This window comes from Salvia hispanica, chromosome 4, assembly GCF_029641045.1.
Source record: "Salvia hispanica isolate PSC_SH4W2 chromosome 4, Shi_PSC_v1, whole genome shotgun sequence".
NCBI lineage: Eukaryota > Viridiplantae > Streptophyta > Magnoliopsida > Lamiales > Lamiaceae > Salvia > Salvia hispanica.
In genome coordinates, this window is record NC_142695.1 from 56,730,919 (window position 1) to 56,749,814 (window position 18,896).

Genomic DNA, 18,896 nt, shown 5'->3' on the forward strand with positions numbered 1-18,896 from the left:
GGGATACACACTTCCGGCTTCAAAGCCAAGCATCCTACGATGATCCTTGAAGCTGTAGCTGACTACCGGCTGTGGATATGGCATGCTTATTTTGGAGTAGCCGGGTCGAACAACGACATCAACGTCCTCCAGTCGTCGCCCCTGTTCAACGATCAGTGCAATGGCGTTGGTCCCGCCATAAGTTTCATCGCCAACGGCAACCAGCACAACATGGGATACTATTTGGCGGATGGGATATACCCAAGCTGGCCCGTCTTTGTGAAGTCGATCAAGCATCCGGTCGGGCCAAAGAAGAGCTACTTTGCGACCCGGCAAGAGGCAGCGCGCAAGGATGTTGAGCGCGCATTTGGTGCGCTCCAGAATCGATGGGCGATGGTGAGGGGTCCGGCACGGCAGTGGTATATCCCCAACATCGGCGACATCATGTACGCGTGTATCATTATGCACAACATGATTGTCGAAAGTGAAGGGGACGAATTGACTCAGTGGAGCGGCGAAGAAGACACGGGTGCCGGACCCAGCCACGGCGTGGCCACCGCGAATGTGAACATGGGTGTACCTCATGGAGAGGTTGAGCGGTTGCGCGCATTTACCGACATGCGGCAAAGAAATGCCCATATTCGACTTCAGGAGGATATCATCGAAGAGGTTTGGACGCGGAGGGGTGGACACTGATGTGGTTGTTTTTTTTTTCGCATGATGTATGTTTTTTTTTTCTACTATGTAATTTTTTTTTCGAATTATGTATGTTTTTTTTTTAATGAAATTTTCGTATTTCCCGTTCGTATTTTTGTCGGATTATGTCTTCCGTGAATTTAAATTTTAATTGTGAATTAAAATTGTGGGAAGGGCGAGTGGGAGGGGCGAGTGGGAAGGGCGAGTGCAGTGGGAAGGGCGAGTGATGTGGCAGTGGAATGGGAGGGGCGAATGCTGACGTGGCATGGGAAGGGCGCGTGGGAGGGGCGAACGGGAGGGGCGCCACCGGAGATAACCTTAGTATTAATGAAAAAATAAATTATTCCACAGATGTTGAAGTGGGTACAGAATGCTAAGTGCATCAGTATTTATATATAACAAAAGCAAACTAACATAACTACTTATAATGCAATGGGTTGAACGTTGAATCAAATTATAGGAACAATTGTTTGGTACAATGAATAAAATCAATGTATAAAACAAATATGATTAAGAAAAAAATATAAACAAAAACCCATCATAGGTCAATGCTTTTATCTTAAAAATTTATAAATTTCGACTTTTGTAATGTCTACTACACAACGAACTTTAAATTCAAACTCATGTTTAAGAGTTACAAATCACACATTTAATAATTCAAATTTTTTATTTATAGGGATGTAATCATATCATAACCCATATTTATAGTGATAACCTAATAACTCTCATTTTTGTGGACGAAAAATATCATTTTATGGAACAGAATATCATTTTATGGAATAAAAGTATCATTTTATGCATGCTGAAAAAATATCATTTTATCGTATATAAATATCATTTTTGATAAAAATGATACTTTTGACCCATAAAATGATAGAATTATTAGGTTATACATAAATATAAGTTATGATATGATCGCACCCCTTAATTATAGAATATTATCGTCTTAGAGCACTCCCAATGGAGTTCCCTAAAAACTCCCTTATTTCTCCCTAACTCCTGCCACATCAGCGCCACATCAGCACCAAAATTTATCCCCAGTTTTTAGCCAAGTGCTACATTGGTTTCTCCCTTATTTCTCCCTTATTTCTCCCTAACTCAACATTTCATTTTTACATCATTATTTTTTATATTATTTAATTTTCCCTACAAATGTATTTAATAAATAGACTAATAATGAACAATTCATCGTTGTATTAATCATTGGAAAATATAATACAACGAGAAAAAAAAAACTACAAATAAAAAACGCAAATAAACAAAGATTTAAAAAAAAAAAATCTAAGACGGAGGGGCCGGAGGGGCGTCGGGATCGAGCCCCAGCGTACTCTGCAGGTGTTGGATGCATTTCCAGAGGGCCGCCTTTTCTTCAGGGGTCCCGCCGCCGGTGAAGTACAGCGTGTACATCTGGGTCAGATTGGCGACATTGCTCGAATAAGTGGCTTTTTCTAAGTCGATGACGGATTCCGACGCGACTTCCGACGTTGCGCCCTTCCCCTTCCGCCTCCCCTTCGCCTTCTTCACTCCCTCCGGGCGCTCGTGCGGACCATCCCCACTCAAGTCGATGTGGGCCGCGCTCCCCTCGCTCTCCGAAACGCTAAGTCGCGAGCGCACCGATTTCCCGTGCAGCGCGTCGTGCATTCCCGTCCGGAATTTGGGGAGATCCTTCAGCTTATCGTAGATGTTCCAATACTTGAAGCCCTTCGTCGACAAGTACTGGCTACTATACATCCGGATGGCCTCATCTCGGACCATGTGCTCGTTCTGGCCACTCGTCATGTGAGTCATCAAGTTAGAATAAATACCGTTGAAGTGCCCGCAGTCCCTCATGAGGCGCTCCCAATGCCGACGGATCGCCTCGCTGCCATGGTCCTTCATTGAGGCAGTCTTGTGGCTCCTGTACTTCGCGGCAATCCGCTCCCAGAATATGATCTCAGTCTGGTAGTTGCTGCGCTCCGCGTCCTGTGACGTGTCCGCCCAGCAGTCGGCTATCAGCTCGGACTCTTGCAGAGTGTAAGTAGTCCTTACCCGCTTCGGCCTCTCATCGGAACCCGTATCAGTCGCAGCCGACGACGCCGGCGCCTTCCCCCTCCCGCTCCTAGAAGGCGGCTCGGTGGGCGTTTCTTCCACCTCGAAGTCCTCCGCGCTCAGTGTCGCGGCCTGAGATTCTTGGTCGCCTGGGGTTGATCCGGGGGTGTCGAACTGGGGCCGATACACATCGTCGGCTGGAAAGGGCATTCTGCCGGCAGAGTTGAAGTACGGAGAAAGTCTCCGCGCCGGAGGAGTCTGCAAAGGAGACGGACCCCCGTATGGAAGTTGGCCGGGAGGAGAACCCATCGCCAACAACGACTGCATCCACTGCTCGTTTGCTTCATCCGTGTTGGGAATTTGTGAACTCGACTCTTTCCCCTTACCCTTATCCTTACCCGATCGGGAACTTTTCTTCCAAAAGCTCATAATTTTGATGAAAATTGAAGATTGGGAGAAGAGATTGAAAATGGAGAGAATGAAGATTGTGGGTGATGAATGGAGGAAGTGGAGGAAATATTTATAGGGGTGGAATGTAAAATAGCCGTTGGGTTCAAAAAAAAAAAAAAAAAATTTTAATTATCGCCGATTATCGCCGAGCGTCGCCACAGTGGCCGGCGATCGCTCGGCGATAATCCGGCGTTAGAACGCCACTCGGCGAAGCAACGGCAACATTATCGCCGAATTATCGCCGACTTCGCCACAATGGCCGGCGATAATTCGGCGATAACCGGCGATTTATCGCCGAGAATTCGCCACCTCCATTGGGAATGCTCTTAATATAACAAGAAGTTGTCAAACTACCAAAAATAAGTAATGATAGAAATTATCAAACCTCAAAAACATTTATCAGCGACCCTACAATATTATTAAAATAATAAAAATAATAATAATAAACGCGTTTAAATTATCTTCACGACCCTATAAATACCACTCTCTCAGCTCCATTCTTCCTCAATTCAAACACTCTGCTCTCTACCAAAGCCATTTCATCTCAATTCCCTCAAATTTCATCGATCGCGTTCATCAATCGACAAAATGAAGGTAAATTCACTGCAGATTCGTTGAATTCCTCTTATTTCATTGCTCAATTGAACCGATTGAGTGATTAATTTGGATAATTCGATGCAGGTTAAGATTGTGGTGAGGGTGTCGATGAACGACGAGAAATCCCGCTCCAAAGCCCTAAAAATCACGGTGGGGATCTCCGGCGTCGAATCGGCGGCTCTGGCGGGGGCGGAGAAGGATCAGGTGGTGGTGGTGGGGGAGGGCATCGACGCGGTGGTGCTCACGCGCCAGCTGAGGAAGGGCGTGGGCCACGCGGAGCTCGTGAGCGTCGGCGAGGACAAGAAGGAGGACAAACCCGCCGCGAAGGCGGAGGCGCCGGCGCCGGCGCCGGCGGTGCCAATGGTGTGGTCGTACGGGCCGAGCTATCCCGGGTACAACAGCTACCCGGTTTACGAGATGCGGTCGAGCGATCCAACCTGCACGATTATGTGAAGAATTTGGGGAAATTTGAGTTCCAATTCTTTAATTTTGTTTTTGGAGACGAAAGATAAGTGTTAGTAATATAGGGTTTAATGGAGTGGATACGTTTTATCAATTGAGCTGCGATTGATCGTCTGTCCAGGAATTTTGTGAAAATATAAAATGATAATTTGCGACGCAAACATAGCAACTTGGTGGAATGAAGATGTATTATAAACTGAGTTGCGATTGATCGTTTCTATGGTTTCAAATTCTTTGCACGAGAGTTTGTGTAGTATAAATCGATTATTGAGTTGACTCGAATATGATAAATTTACTTATTGAAATTGAAACGTCTTAGAAATTGAGTTGAGTTGTGATAGGTAGTTTATATAGTTTTGGTATCCTTGCATGGAGTAATTTTTTGCTAGTGAAATGCAATGTCTACACGTTAACATGTCAAGGTACTAGCTACTACGCAAAATATACCCTTCTGTTTCACTAAAGATAATCCGCTTTTCTTTTTAGTTTGTCCCAACTAAGATAATTCATTAATATAAATAGAAACATCTTTATCATGAAGAATTGGAGTAGTGTAGGTATAAGGCAGAGCAACTCGGGGCTATGGCCTGTATATGCTTCTCTCGAACTCGGTGGATTTGACCTCTTACTTTTGTATGTAATCGCGTTTAGAAAGCCGTATTTCTTTTAGAGAACCTCCTAATTTTCCCAAAAATCTAGAAGGAGATTCTTAAACTAGAAAGAATTCTGTACAGATATAGGATTCTTATACGATGGAATCATCAAAGATTTGATCTTTTTTGAACTATGTTTATACCTGATTAGAGGCGTATTCGATCAATGTTAGCACATTATCATGAATGTTTGTTTTGTTCCAAGTTTATTTATTGGTAGTTAAATAAATTTTAATAATTTTGTATGTGAAAAACCGGAATAAAATTGATAAATTACAATGGATAGATAGCATTGATAAATTTATTAAAGGTTATGATCGATTTTTGATCATTTCATATCCCTCAAAAATAATAATTTCTTTTTCTACCATTTAAAGAGTCATTTTAATTTAGCATGAATTTTAAGAAATTATTTGACTTTATAAATAAAATAAAGGAAGAAAGTGAGTTGAATGTTAGACCTATTTAAAATAGAGTATTAGTTTTATATTGTATTATGAGTGTAAAAAGTTGGTGGAATGTGAGACCCACATATTGATAGTAAAATAAAGAATAGTTTTAGAGCATCCACATATTGATTCGTCGCGCTGACCGATCGGCTATCCGAACCATTGCAGTCGGCGAGAGCGAAATCGGCTAGCGCTTCGGCGTGGGCTGGCCGATCGGCCAGCCCAGATTTTTTTTTTTGAAAAAAAAAAAACCTATATAAACGCGATTTTCGTTTCATTTTCATTTGCACCATTTGTTTTAACGAGTTTTCTCTCTCTCTAACTTTCTGTACAAGAGCATCATCGAGCGATGGATCACAACAACTAGTCCAGTCCAGCGACGAGTGGATCTCAGACTCCCACGATAAATGTGAGATCTAGATGGGGGCAGATGGGTCTGGGGTTTAACATCCCTTGGAATCAGATGATGGGGATGATGGCCGGTGCGCCGGGGGGGGAGGGCGCAGGGGGTATGCCGGGGGGGATGACGGGCGGCGGGCAGGGGAGTGGCGGACAGTCAGCGCCCGGGTGGGGGGGTATGCCCCAGATGCAGCAGCAGATGATGCTGCAGCAGATGATGGGGATGATGTGGCAGGGCGGGGTGCAGGGAGGGATGCAGCACGGTATGCATCCCGGGATGCAGGGGGGTTCAGGGGTCACCGGGAGGGGACACGGTATATCGACCCTCGCTTGATCTTTTGACGGCTTCGTCTCATACGTCGACCCCAATGGAGACGCAGTTCACTGGCGATGACTTCTGTCATTGCATGATATGGGGATCGATATCGAGGATCCGGATACTCCCGTTCCGGCGAGGCCGGCCGCGCCGAAGAAGAAGACGAGGGGGAAGGCCAAGGCGGTCGGCGAGTCATCGCAGCCCGCTGTTGACCACACCCCTGGCCGGAGGAAGTGGACTGAGGATGAGTACGCCGGGGTGGCCAGGGGGTGGTTGGAGGTGTGCGACGATCCGCTGGTTGCGAACAACCAGCGGGTCGTCAACATGTGGTCGAAGATCAGAGCTGCCTATAGGCGGCACTGCCCGCACGGGAAGGACTTCAGCAACGAGGAGGTCCGGAAGGGGTGGGAGCGCACCAGGGCCGCGGTGGGCCGTTTTGCAAATTTGTACGCCAACGCCCTCCGTCAGCTCACTAGTGGGCAGAATGAGGACGACGCCCGGAGGATAGCCGCGAGTCAGTTCCCCTTGGAGGAGAAGTATAAGGACTTCACCTTCTGGGAGTGCTTCTTGTTGCTGAAGGAAGGACTAGTTCCGAGCGGGGTGCGACGCTGGGTGGCCGAAGAAGCAGCGACTGAACTATAGCGGCGACTACAGTGGCAGCAGCGGCGAATCCCACGACCTCCCCCCGGATGCTGAGGAGTTTCCATCCCTTCCTTCATTTACTGGTCGCCCCCGCCCGGTTGGACAGAAGCGGGCACAACGGGCTGCGAGGGGTGGATCCCCCCTATCGCCCCGCGAGGTCCAGTCCTCCGCCCTCCCACCCGCACCACTCGAGTACACTCTCCATTCGCGTAACCATACGCGGGATCAGATGTACAAGGTCTTACAAGAGTAGAGGGTCGCCACTGACCCCACGGAGAAGATGTTTCTTCACGAGATGCTCGAGAGCATGCGTGTTGATTTGGAGATCGCGAGGGCACGGCTAGCAGGTTCTGACGTGGGCTCAGATACCACGGGTGGCGGTAGCGGCGGCGGCGATGGCGAGGAGGAGTAGAGAGCGGCGGGGCTCGTGTGTGGAAGCCCTTTTTTTTTAAAAAAAAATCATGTACTTTTTTTTAATGGAATGGATTATTTTTCCCGTATATGTCTCGTAAATTTAATTCCGTATTTTAATCATAATTTTAATTCCGTAAATGTAGTATATTTTGAATTATTTTTATTGCGGCTGGCCTATGGCTGGCCTAAATCTAATGTGTCAGGTGGATTTTTTAGTGTTGTGACGTGGCAGGGGAGAGAATGGCTGGCCTAAGCACCATTGCGGATGCTCTTATAAATCATGGACAACAAAATGGCAAAATGATTCTTTAAATGATGGATAGAGGAGTACATCAGTAATATTTTGTACCCAATTTATAAGATCTAAAAAATACATTTTTTATAAAAAAAAGTACTTACATTTATTACATGATTTTGACCCATGTCGAAAGGACAAATACACATTATATGTGATTATATGTCAACAACTGTTGGTTTCCGGCCAATTTCCTAGCAATCGAACATAGCTATCAACACCTAAAAAAACTTAGAAGTTGCAATTTACAATATAAGTAAAATATATTTAGGTCTTGATCAAGATAATTTCGTTACAATTCCTGACATATTTGATACGCGTTAGCATTTGTTATAAATTACTATGTGCTTGGTATTTGAATTTCTGTCCAAACCATACTCAAATGTATTGGAGCTGGGTAATGAGCTTCTTCTTCTCTCTCACGGTATGTTCTTAATCATCCTTCTAAATTTATTAGTTTAATTTCATAAAATATTATCATGCTTGCTTTGATATATTCAATTATATGTATATACAAATTAGTCCAATATTTGAGAATTGAGATTGTATTGAATTGCAGTGGTTGTCTGCGGACACGCGTAAAAGCAAGGAATGGTTTAAGCTTTTACCAGGTTATAAAATTCTTTTTTATTTATGTACTATCGTCGAATTTTTGATATTTTGTGTGAAGAGTTGTGCAAAAGCCCTTATTATACTAACAAAAGGAAAATTATTGTATCAAAATTGAACTCAGAAATTAGAATATATAGCTCATGCCAAAACAAATCTATGCGTCCACCTCTACTTACATGTTCAAAGTGGTTTTGTTTTTCGAAAATCGTGGTACGTAGGAATTTGTGTTCACTTCAATACAGGGGACATTTTGATGGGGATGTTTGAAAACATAGAGATTGAAAAGTGGGAACTTAATTGCATATATTGAATGTTTCAACTTAATTTGTAACTTATGTAATAGCTAATTCAATATCAACACTACTTTTTCTTGACTATAATGGTTCGATCGTTTACTAAAAATCAATTTCAACACCCACTCGATTATATATTTTAAGTTGAATAATACGAAATAATGGGAAATGGTGTCGACTTATTGGTCATTAAACCCCTTTAAGTATATGTAATGGTTGCATAATTCAAAAAGATAAATCTAGTTTATTGCTCCCTTGAATCATGCCAAATATAAATCACCATCAAAATTTATGTATAGAAAACAGCCAAAAATAAGATGAAATCCAAGTATTTGTTGTTATTATGTGGAAATTTCATGAGTCGGGAGTTTGAAAAGTTGGTTTGAAAAGTTGAACAACAAATTGATAGGGTGATTACAACGAGTGATATTGACCCATTCCATTCTTTAGCGATTTTATTTAACATTTCTTTTTTAATAATTAAGAATACTATAATTAAAGAGATTATTTGTAAATGATCAATCAAATTGATATTGTTAACAACCAAAGGATTATGGACTTATAATTAAAGAGATTATTTATAAATGATCAATCAATTATCAACCATAGGATTATGGACTTTGTTTAGAAGATTCCATTGCAAAATGATAGATCTCGATGGAGTTGTGGGTCGACCCCACCTTCAATTCAGGAAACCGAAAAATTTCATTAAATTTGGTTTTTGAATTTCAGTACAGTAGCTTAACTCCATCATTTTGAAACTAGGTTCATTTATGTTCTTCGTCTGTCATCCATTGCTTGTGATGTCACTGTCTTTTGAGTAACGATCTTTTTTCGTGGTATTCGATCTCATGGGTTCCATTTATGAATTTGTCACTAACACTGAATTTGCATAAAAGCGAAATAAATTTGCATAAAAGCGAAATACTACTGAAAATTTATAAATATAATTATAGGATGATTATCATTTGAAGACATTTGTTTTTTTCTTACTCAATTATATTTACAAAAGTTAATTTAGTATAGCTATAGCTACTAATATTTTGGATGTGTTTATATCTTGTTTAGCTCCTTTCTTTTCCTTTTTTTTTTCTTAATTTGAGAAACGTTTTTCAGTGACTGTTTGAACTCAAATGACATTAGCTTCTTTGCTAAGATTTATGAATTTACATTTGTGACAAAAGGTACAAAAATATAAAATTATGCACTCCAATAGTCATAAACAATCAATGCTTGATCGAGAAGGTCGGATTTCAAACTCAAATTAAAGTAAACGCACAAACATGTCTTTTTTTAGTAGTATCAGTTTATACTACGACATTTAAATATTGATTTGTCGACAGATAAGTATGAACTTGTAATAGTTTATTAAACATTTAAACATGTATTTTTTTAGTAGTATCAGTTTATACTACGACATTTAAATATTGATTTGTCGACAGATAAGTATGAACTTGTAATAGTTTATTAAACATTAATTGAAATAATTAAATATAAAAATTAAGCAGATCTCACGACCCTAAAACGTCCTCGAATAAAGATAATATGAGTAATTAATTATTAATTAGTAGTATTAGTTTATACTACGACAGATAAGTATGGATTTGTCGGCAGATTAGTATGAATTTGTAATAGTTTATTAATTGAATTACTTAAATATAAAAAATAAACAACTCTAACCCTAGAACGTCCTCGAATAAAGATATTATGAGTAATATCTTTATTAATTATTAAATGTCGTAAGCAAAATTTCAGGTGAAATAAGCAAACGTGACGTTATAACTCATTATTGACTTGCATTCACACGTTGCCCATAAAGAAAAATTACTTTTTTCAGCTAAAAAAACTTTTTTTCAAAAAAGAGAGTTTTGTAAAGTAAACCGTGTGATTGGGGATTAGACCCTCCTTTAACGAATAAATTAAGTATATTTATTTTCACGGTTAATTCTCGATACACGAATAAATCGTGTAATCAAATGAAAACTTTAAATATTGTACAAACTCAAAACTATGATCTGGATTATTGAAAAATGTTAGCAGATCAAAAAACATCAACAGGAAAATGTAAATAGAATTTCAACGGTAGTCAATGATTAATGTTGTGTTGATATTGTGTTGACATTAAAATCTTGAAATTTTACTCTGTGTTGATATTGTATTGAAACTGTGTTCAAGCTGTGTTGAGGAGTTTTGAGTTTGTACAATATATAAGTTTGCATTTTATCAATACCCTTAACTAACTAATATAGCTTTTAATAATCTATAGTGCCTTCGTTTTTTTTTTTTGTTGTATTTTATTCAAAATACTGAAATAGTTTATACATTGTGACAGTTAAATTAAATTATATAAACTCGTAGAATATTATATATAATAAATTTAAACAGAATTTAACTAAATTAATAATATTAATAATTTTGATTTTATCATAGACTACTTCAAATATAATACAATTAAGTCAAATAGACTATGATTTCATTTAGCCTACTTCAAAATATTTCTCTTCGGTGATATTATAATATTATTAATTATTACTTGACCATATATACTCGGTCTACTTTTCTAACAACCTACGTTGATGTGTTGTATCTTCCTTGAAATTACATTGAATATGCTTTGTGGGTTCCCCACACAAATTATGGACCTATTTCTTTAGACTTATGAGGTCCATATAAATATAACCCATATCTTTTTCAATTTGAAATTATCGTACTCCACTTGATACAATCTTAAACTATGACCTACTTTGAATTTATAGTACTTCAATAGTTCAATTGTATCCAAGAGAATATAAATATGGATTAACTATCATCTTTGGTAGTATTAAAAACACTTAAATAGCCTTTAAACATGTAATAACTTAAAACATAGTTTACATAAGTATATATTTCACTGTTACACGATTTTCTAGTTTATATATATGATTTTATATTATTCACTTATTAATGAAACAATAAATTATTCCACGGATGTTGAAGTGGGTACAGAATGCTAACATAATGCAATGGGTTAGAGGTGTCCACAATTCAGGAACTGACGGTTATGGTTCGGAATCGCCGGTTCTGGTTTTTAAAATTGTTGAATCGGAACCGAACCGCGAGGGTGTTTCGCGGTTACGGTTTCGGTTTCGGTTCTGAACCGGTTGTTTTTTTACGGTTTTTCACGGTTCCAAAACCGCCGGTTTTTTGCGGTTCCGGCTTGATTTCACGATTTTCCGACGGTTTTTCACGGTTCCGGTTTGAAACCACGCGGAACCGGCGGTTCCAGCACGGTTTTGGTTCGAAAATTTTTGAACCTGAATCGAACCACGGTTCAAAAATCGACGGTTTCAGTTCGGGTAAAATCTCACGGTTTCGGTTTGGAACCGTAACCGACGGTTACAGTTTCGGTTTTAACCGCCGGTTCGATAAACCTTGGGTAGGTCTATAATGGGTTGATTCAGATTATTAGAACAATTGTTTAGTAGTAGTCCACACATTTATGATTATATAAACAAAAACCCATTGTAGGTTAATCCTTATATTTTAAAAGAGAGAAATTTTGATTTTGTTGTGTCTACTATAAAAAAAACTTCGATTTCAAACCCATGTTTTTTAGTTAAAAATCACACTTAATCATTCAACGTCTTATATTAGAAGAATTTCTCAAACTACTTCGAATTTCTTGAATGTAACATTACCAACAAAATTACTCCCTTCGTCCCCGTTTAAGAATCACATTTTTCCATTTCGGTCTGTTTCCAATTAATAGTCACATTTTTCATTTTTTACCATAAATGGTAAGTAGGTCTCACGTTCCACTAACTCAATTCAGTCACATTTTATTATAAAACTAATGTAAAAAAATCGGTCTCGCATTCCACTAACTTTTTCAACCAACTTTTTTTTCAAAGTGTGACTCTTAATCGAGGACCGAAGGAGTAACATTTATTAGTGACCCTGCAACTTTATAAAAAATAAAAAAATAATTAATAAAAATAAATAATTTACGCGTGTAAATTTGTTCACGACTGCTTCCTATAGCTATAAATACAGCTCTCTCAACTCATTTTTTCTCAATTCAAACACACTGCTCTCTACCAAAACCATTTCACCTCAATTCTCTCCAATTTCATCGATCGCGTTCACCAATCGACAAAATGAAGGTAAATTCACTGCAGATTCGTTGAATTCCTCTTATTTCATTGCTCAATTGAATCGATTGAGTGATTAATTTGGATAATTCGATGCAGGTTAAGATTGTGGTGAGGGTGTCGATGAACGACGAGAAATCCCGCTCCAAAGCCCTAAAAATCGCCGTGGGGATCTCCGGCGTCGAATCGGCGGCCCTGGCGGGGGCGGAGAAGGATCAGGTGGTGGTGGTGGGGGAGAGCATCGACGCGGTGGTGCTCACGCGCCAGCTGAGGAAGGGCGTGGGCCACGCGGAGCTCGTGAGCGTCGGCGAGGATAAGAAGGAGGACAAACCCGCCGCGAAGGCGGAGGCGCCGGCGCCTGCGCCGTCGGTGCCAATGGTGTGGTCGTACGGGCCGAGCTATCCCGGGTACAACAGCTACCCGGTTTACGAGACGCGGTCGAGCGACCCAACCTGCACGATTATGTGAAGAATTTGGGGAAATTTGAGTTCCAATTTTTTAATTTTGTTTTTGGAGAGGAAGAAGAAGTAAGGGTTTAATGTTTTGGGGGTTATAAAGTCTAAACATAATGCGTCGTGAGTCGAGACGTTTTATCAACTGAGTTGCGATTAATCGTCTATGCAGGAGTTTGTGAAAATATAAAATGATAATTTGTGACACGAACGTAGCAACCTATTTGTTGGAACGAAGATGTATTATAAACTGAGTTGCGATTGATCGTTTCTATGGTTTCAAATTCTTTGCACGAGAGTTTGTGTAGTGTAAATGATTATTGAGTTGACTCGAACATGACAAATTTAATTATTTAAATAGAAACGTCTTATCAATTGAATTGAACGGTGACGAGTAGTTTTATAGTTTTGATATCCTTGCATGGAAGTTTGTGAAAATAGAAACTAATTTTTTTGCTAGTGTTGGTTATTTGGAAAATTTTTAAACAAACAATTTCAACAAATTTTTTAATAATATTTTGTAATACTCAACTCTATGCATACCTCAATCCTTATCACACATTGAATGATTGAATGTGGAGAAATAACTAGAAATCTAAAACAGAGCTTTTTTCCAACATCATTACATTTAATGAGTCTCAAATTCAAATTAGGAAACCGAATTTTTAACAAAGCCCAGCCCAATGTACTCATATGCAAAGCCCATGGAGCCCAAATTTTAGTTCTTATTATCCCACATCGGATAAACAATAGCCTATGTTGGTGTTTATATTTCATCATCTAGCTACATCTATTGTCCCTTCGGGGACATCCGATAAAATTGGAACGATACAGAGAAGATTAGCATGGCCCCTGCGCAAGGATGACACGCATAAATCGAGAAATGGTCCAAATTTTTTTACGCAACCATAAAATTTTTTAAAATAGAAACTGGTTGTTTTGCTTGTGTTGATTGTTTGGGCATAGGAAATGTTGAAAAGGATTATTGGAGCATTTCCAATTTAGCTCTCAATGTTTTTCTTGATATTGTTGTTTCGTGTTTCTAATAGATGGACAATTAGACATGTGATAAATAAGGTAACCATAAATTTAGTCCAGTTTCTCTCTTCAATCTTCATAGCTTTTTCTACTAATGTAGTGTTTTCATTTCAATATGAATGAAAAGTGCTCTTATGTTTTCTTCATAGTTTGCCTTGTGTATTAATTTGTGATGAGAATGTTGCATAGCAAGTGGATAGGAATTAGTGTCCTATTATTGGGTATACAAATTTTAAAATTGGCATTGAAAAAAGTAAATACCTTATTTTTTAGTTTATCAATTCTAATAATTATTTTTTATTTAATAAAAATGACTACTATATAACTCAATTTGGCGTAATAAAGTATTGATAAAGAGTTCAATATAAAATTTAAGCATACAAAAGTAGATCATTCATTTGAAATGTTATTACTCCATAGAACTTATATTGCATCCATGGAAGTCAAGGCAAATATTTAACACGATATCTCTTACCATCCCTATAAATCTATGATGTATGAAGTAATGAACAAGTTTATATTTCGATCAAGGTCATAATCTATAGTTATAATTATATCATCTTTTTCATTCCACCAAAAATCAATTTTATGGTCCTATTTGTTCAATTGTAGAGAAGAATCTACAATTAGCTTTTCATGAAATTTTCCAACGAACAATTTCTTATTTTAATTCAACTCTAGATATTCCTCTATTCATTGAATTCGTGAATGTACACAATTCATTCCCAACATCATTACATTTAATGAGTCTCAAAACAAAACTCTTTTAAAAAATTACATAGCCCAATCTACATATATCAAAAGCCCATTACAAAAAATTTTAGCTCCTTTTCTCCTACATCAGATAAACAATAATTTATCTTCAGGTTTATGATCCAGCACCCAACTAGCACCTTTTTTCCCTTTAGATAAAATTGGAACGATACTGAGAAGATTAGTATGACACTGTGCAAGGGGAGACACACATCGGATAAACAATAACTTATCTTCGGGTATATAATAGAATTCTATCGGAAAATGATTTTATGGCACTATCGTTCCGTTTGAGAGAAGAACCTATGCAAGAGAAATTTTTTTAATAGATAACTGAATTCCGTAAAAAATCGATTTTATAGCTCTATTTTTTCGATTTTGAGAGATTAACCTATGATTAGTTTTTTTGGAAAATTTAAAACAAACAATATTAGTTCTAATTTGAAAATTTCTTATTGTACTAGTATATTTAAGTCTTTGTGGACCTCTATTCATCGAATAAATTGAATTTTACAAATAACTAGACGAGAATTCTCTTAATGTAATTACTGAATATCAAATTAAAACTTTAAAAATCACATTTAAAAAGTCCAACCCAATCTCGACACATCCAAAGCCCATGAAGCCCAAACTTTTAGTTCTTGTTTTCCCACATCGGATATTTAGCAGCTTATACTAGTGTTTAAATACGACCATCTAACAGTAGATATAGTCCCTCCGGGGACATCCGATAAAATTGGAACGATACAGAGAAGATTAGCATGGCCCCTGCGCAAGGATGACACGCATAAATCGAGAAATGGTCCAAATTTTTTTTTGTTACACCCAAGAGATTTTTTTTTTTATTTTTCATATAGATAATTTGAATTCCAGCAAAAAACAATCTTACGACCTTATTTTTTGATAGAGAGAACGAACATATAATTTGTTTTTCAGGAAACTTCCAAATAACAATTTCAATGAAACGTTTGAATTTATTATTAGACTATATTCATCTCTGTGTGCGTTGAATGTATTGAAATGACTATAACGTATTTTTTCTTATAAATTAATTTCCATGATTAGTAGTTAGTACATTTGATTGAATAAGTCTCAAATCTTAATCATCACATATTTCAAAACCCATATTGCCCAAAGTTTTAATTCATGTTTTCCCACGCCGGAGAAACAATGTATTTATGTTTTATATAATTATATGCAACACCTAATTACATCCATTGTCCCTTCGGGAAAAGATTAGCATGGACTCTGCACAAGGATGACACACATAAATCGAGAAATGGTCCAAATTTTTTATCATTGAGAATTTAGATTTTCTTTAATCAAATTTTCAACTTGGTCAAAACTATCAATAATTTATTAAATCATACGAACATAGTTAACTACTTACACGTATAAATTGAATTCTTTTTTTCTTAATTATAACGTCACATAATTGAGGGAATGCAAGGATCAGAACAAGAAGGCCACTCATTCAAATCACACATTTCTTTATTTTTATTTTTGTTTTGATTTCTATATTTTTAATTTGTAGATAAGAAATCTTGGACATTAATATGCTGCGTGATCTTAGCCGTATTTAAATGAAGCAAACATGGGGAGAAGAATCGGAATTTGTGAGACTGTGACTTCGGTTTGATTTGAGAACCGTACACCATTAAACAATGTGGATCAAAGAGACATTTGATTATTAAATAGAATGCTTATGTAATTCTATATTTTTTTAGTATGTTTCATTACATGGATATTAATGAGGCCCTGATTTCTTAGCAAGTGTTTGAGGTGGTGTGTTCGTGTAACGGCTACTATTGTATCTTAATTTTCTTGCGTTTGAACCATTCGATTGTGATGTTGTCTAGATGTATGTAGGTGCGTTTGATTGTCGTTCCTCTCTTTTGGATAGATGTATAGTTAGTTTTGTTCGTAGTCATTTTGTGTCGTCGTGCATTCTATTCGATCGAAAATATATTGACCTTTGAGGCTGACACATGAGATGCTAGTATTGGCGAAATTGCATGGTGGGGCCCCAGCGATTATGTTAAATTTATAATCAAATTTTTTTACTCCATTCGAAACTTTAATTTTATGGCTAGTTCATTCTCTATCTTTGTAATTCATTTTTCATTTAAGATCAATATGAACAAATTTCTATAAATGAAGTTTTATTTTTGTTTTGATTCAAAAGAAATTTCGCTAAGTAAGCTCGTAAAATAAATATCTTCTTGACAAAAGTATGGCTTTGTTACTAGACTAGATGCTAGGGTTATATTAAACACACCTTACCAAAAAAATTCAATCTACATTTCACATATTTAGATATCATTTTAGCATTTATTTAATAAAATCGACTTGAACTCCTCTTAATTAAATTAATTTTCTGTGCCCGTTCCTGATTTTTTTATAAATATAATTGATAATTTTTTTTTAATATTATTGGTAAAATTAGAAAATGTTATTATTCAATAGTGTAAACCGAATCCCAACCAGTTGACTTATTTCACATCGTGGAGCGGCTTCCATTTGCATTTTTTCAAAGTTCAAAGCCTCTATCTTTCTTTCCAACTCAATTTTTGGATGCATTTATCATATATCCCTTTCAATATTGTCTTAAAATAATTCAAACTATGTATGTATACCACATCTTTTAATATGTTTTGTCCAAATAACTTTATCATTGTCAATAACTTTACGCATTTCAAAGATTTATTCTTCCCTTTATCAATTCGAATTTTATCCAATCATTAATGACAATTGTCATGTTTGCTATTCTTCAATCTTCACTCAAAAAATCAATGAAAAATCCTATAATAAATGAACTCCAAAGTCCAATGTTTATTAATATGTAAAGAAAAAATAATTGAGAATCAAGTAGCATAAGGGTCCCCTCCATGATGTTAATGGTCATCCATATATTAGCCCCACTCACCTAGGGCATGGTCATGTGCTTTTTATTTTTTTTTTATCAAAAGCACCCACTCATATCACCATTTTCTTTATATTGCTCCATCATGTGTTGAAAAATATTTCACAATTTTGATGAAAATTATTGTTTGTTATGACCCCAATAGTTTGTAATTTTGATAAACATTGTACTTTTCTTATCCACTAAAAATAAACACCAATGACATTGCAAAAAAATTGTTGTTTTTTATAAGACGATTGTGCTCGGTAAATAGAAAATACTAAGCACGTGAAGTGCTTTGCATTAGATTCGTCAATAAATTTCTGAGTATTTATGAGCGCTTCACATAGAGATTTCGAGCACATATATTTGTGCTCTGTCACTAGTTGACGATCCTAAGATTTTCCTAGAAAAAGTGTACTCAGATTTTTTTAATATTAATAAAATATGTAACTCGTCGAGCACAACTCAGGTCATGAGGTCGTTCGCATGCCGCACTAACCCTGTGCTCGGATATTATGAATTTGATAGTGATACATTGTAACAAAAGATTATATTGATACAAAGTATTACACTGATTACTTTTTATTGATACAAAATATTACATTAATTAGGAGTACTACTTTTTATTGATACAAAAGGTGGCAATATTTTTAGTGTCTATTGATGAACAAGTGTTCATTTTCATTTTTATCTATTTTTCACATTGTTCCTATATAGGGTCAATGCCTACATCATAGCTACTAGGGATCAGGGATTCATCAAATAATCAATAAATGTGAACATATATACAAGTTCAAAGTTGATTTATGCCAGATGAAAGTTTCACCAATTCTGAACAAGACATGTGCTCTTTTATTGCTAGTGTAACTTATATTCCTACCTACATCACTAGTGTAAAAATTAATTCCACGAGTATAATAAATACTGGAGTATTTATACTAACAAAATGAGGTGGAAAACAATTTTTGGTGACAAATCAAATGATCATAGTCATACATGCACCACACAACTAAAAAAGTTGACCAACTTTGCTCCTTAACTATGTTGGATTATGTCTATTCATCATCACACACAACTCCACAACACTTGTTGTCACTTAATCTTACCTCATCATAATTAATCATTTGATCTCCTTTAGATGTGGATATCGTTGATTAACTATTTTGGTCAAAATATATACAATTGGAAGAATTAGTGCTTGCTTTCATTAAGTTAATTTTATTGTCTCCTTTCTTTTATCACTTTGTCTTTGCCAGTAGATCGTTGTCGAATCTATCCGATTAAGGGTTTTTCTTGCTATATTCATGACCAGAATCTCTTTGGTCGTCAATTG

General features: G+C 37.1%; 2 protein-coding genes, 2 non-coding genes and 1 pseudogene across 4 annotated transcripts; all 5 read left to right on the forward strand.

Moving 5' to 3' along the window:
* Positions 1 to 3,590: 3,590 nt before the first annotated feature.
* LOC125196899 (heavy metal-associated isoprenylated plant protein 47-like) lies at positions 3,591 to 4,517 on the forward strand. Its single transcript, XM_048095560.2, has 2 exons — positions 3,591 to 3,747; positions 3,835 to 4,517. Exons 1-2 carry the CDS (start codon positions 3,742 to 3,744, stop codon positions 4,201 to 4,203), a joined length of 375 nt encoding a protein of 124 aa, XP_047951517.2. The 5' UTR covers positions 3,591 to 3,741; the 3' UTR covers positions 4,204 to 4,517.
* Positions 4,518 to 12,279: 7,762 nt separating this feature from the next.
* Positions 12,280 to 13,765, forward strand: LOC125196900 (heavy metal-associated isoprenylated plant protein 16-like). The gene is made up of 2 exons (XM_048095562.2): positions 12,280 to 12,427; positions 12,515 to 13,765. Exons 1-2 carry the CDS (start codon positions 12,422 to 12,424, stop codon positions 12,881 to 12,883), a joined length of 375 nt encoding a protein of 124 aa, XP_047951519.2. The 5' UTR covers positions 12,280 to 12,421; the 3' UTR covers positions 12,884 to 13,765.
* LOC125197714 (U6 spliceosomal RNA) lies at positions 13,663 to 13,765 on the forward strand. Its single transcript, XR_007172240.1, has one exon. It is a non-coding gene; the product is annotated as a U6 spliceosomal RNA (small nuclear RNA).
* Positions 13,766 to 15,369: 1,604 nt separating this feature from the next.
* LOC125197715 (U6 spliceosomal RNA) lies at positions 15,370 to 15,472 on the forward strand. Its single transcript, XR_007172241.2, has one exon. It is a non-coding gene; the product is annotated as a U6 spliceosomal RNA (small nuclear RNA).
* Positions 15,473 to 15,886: 414 nt separating this feature from the next.
* On the forward strand, positions 15,887 to 15,952 carry LOC125197563 (U6 spliceosomal RNA; annotated as a pseudogene).
* The last annotated feature ends 2,944 nt before the right edge of the window (positions 15,953 to 18,896 follow it).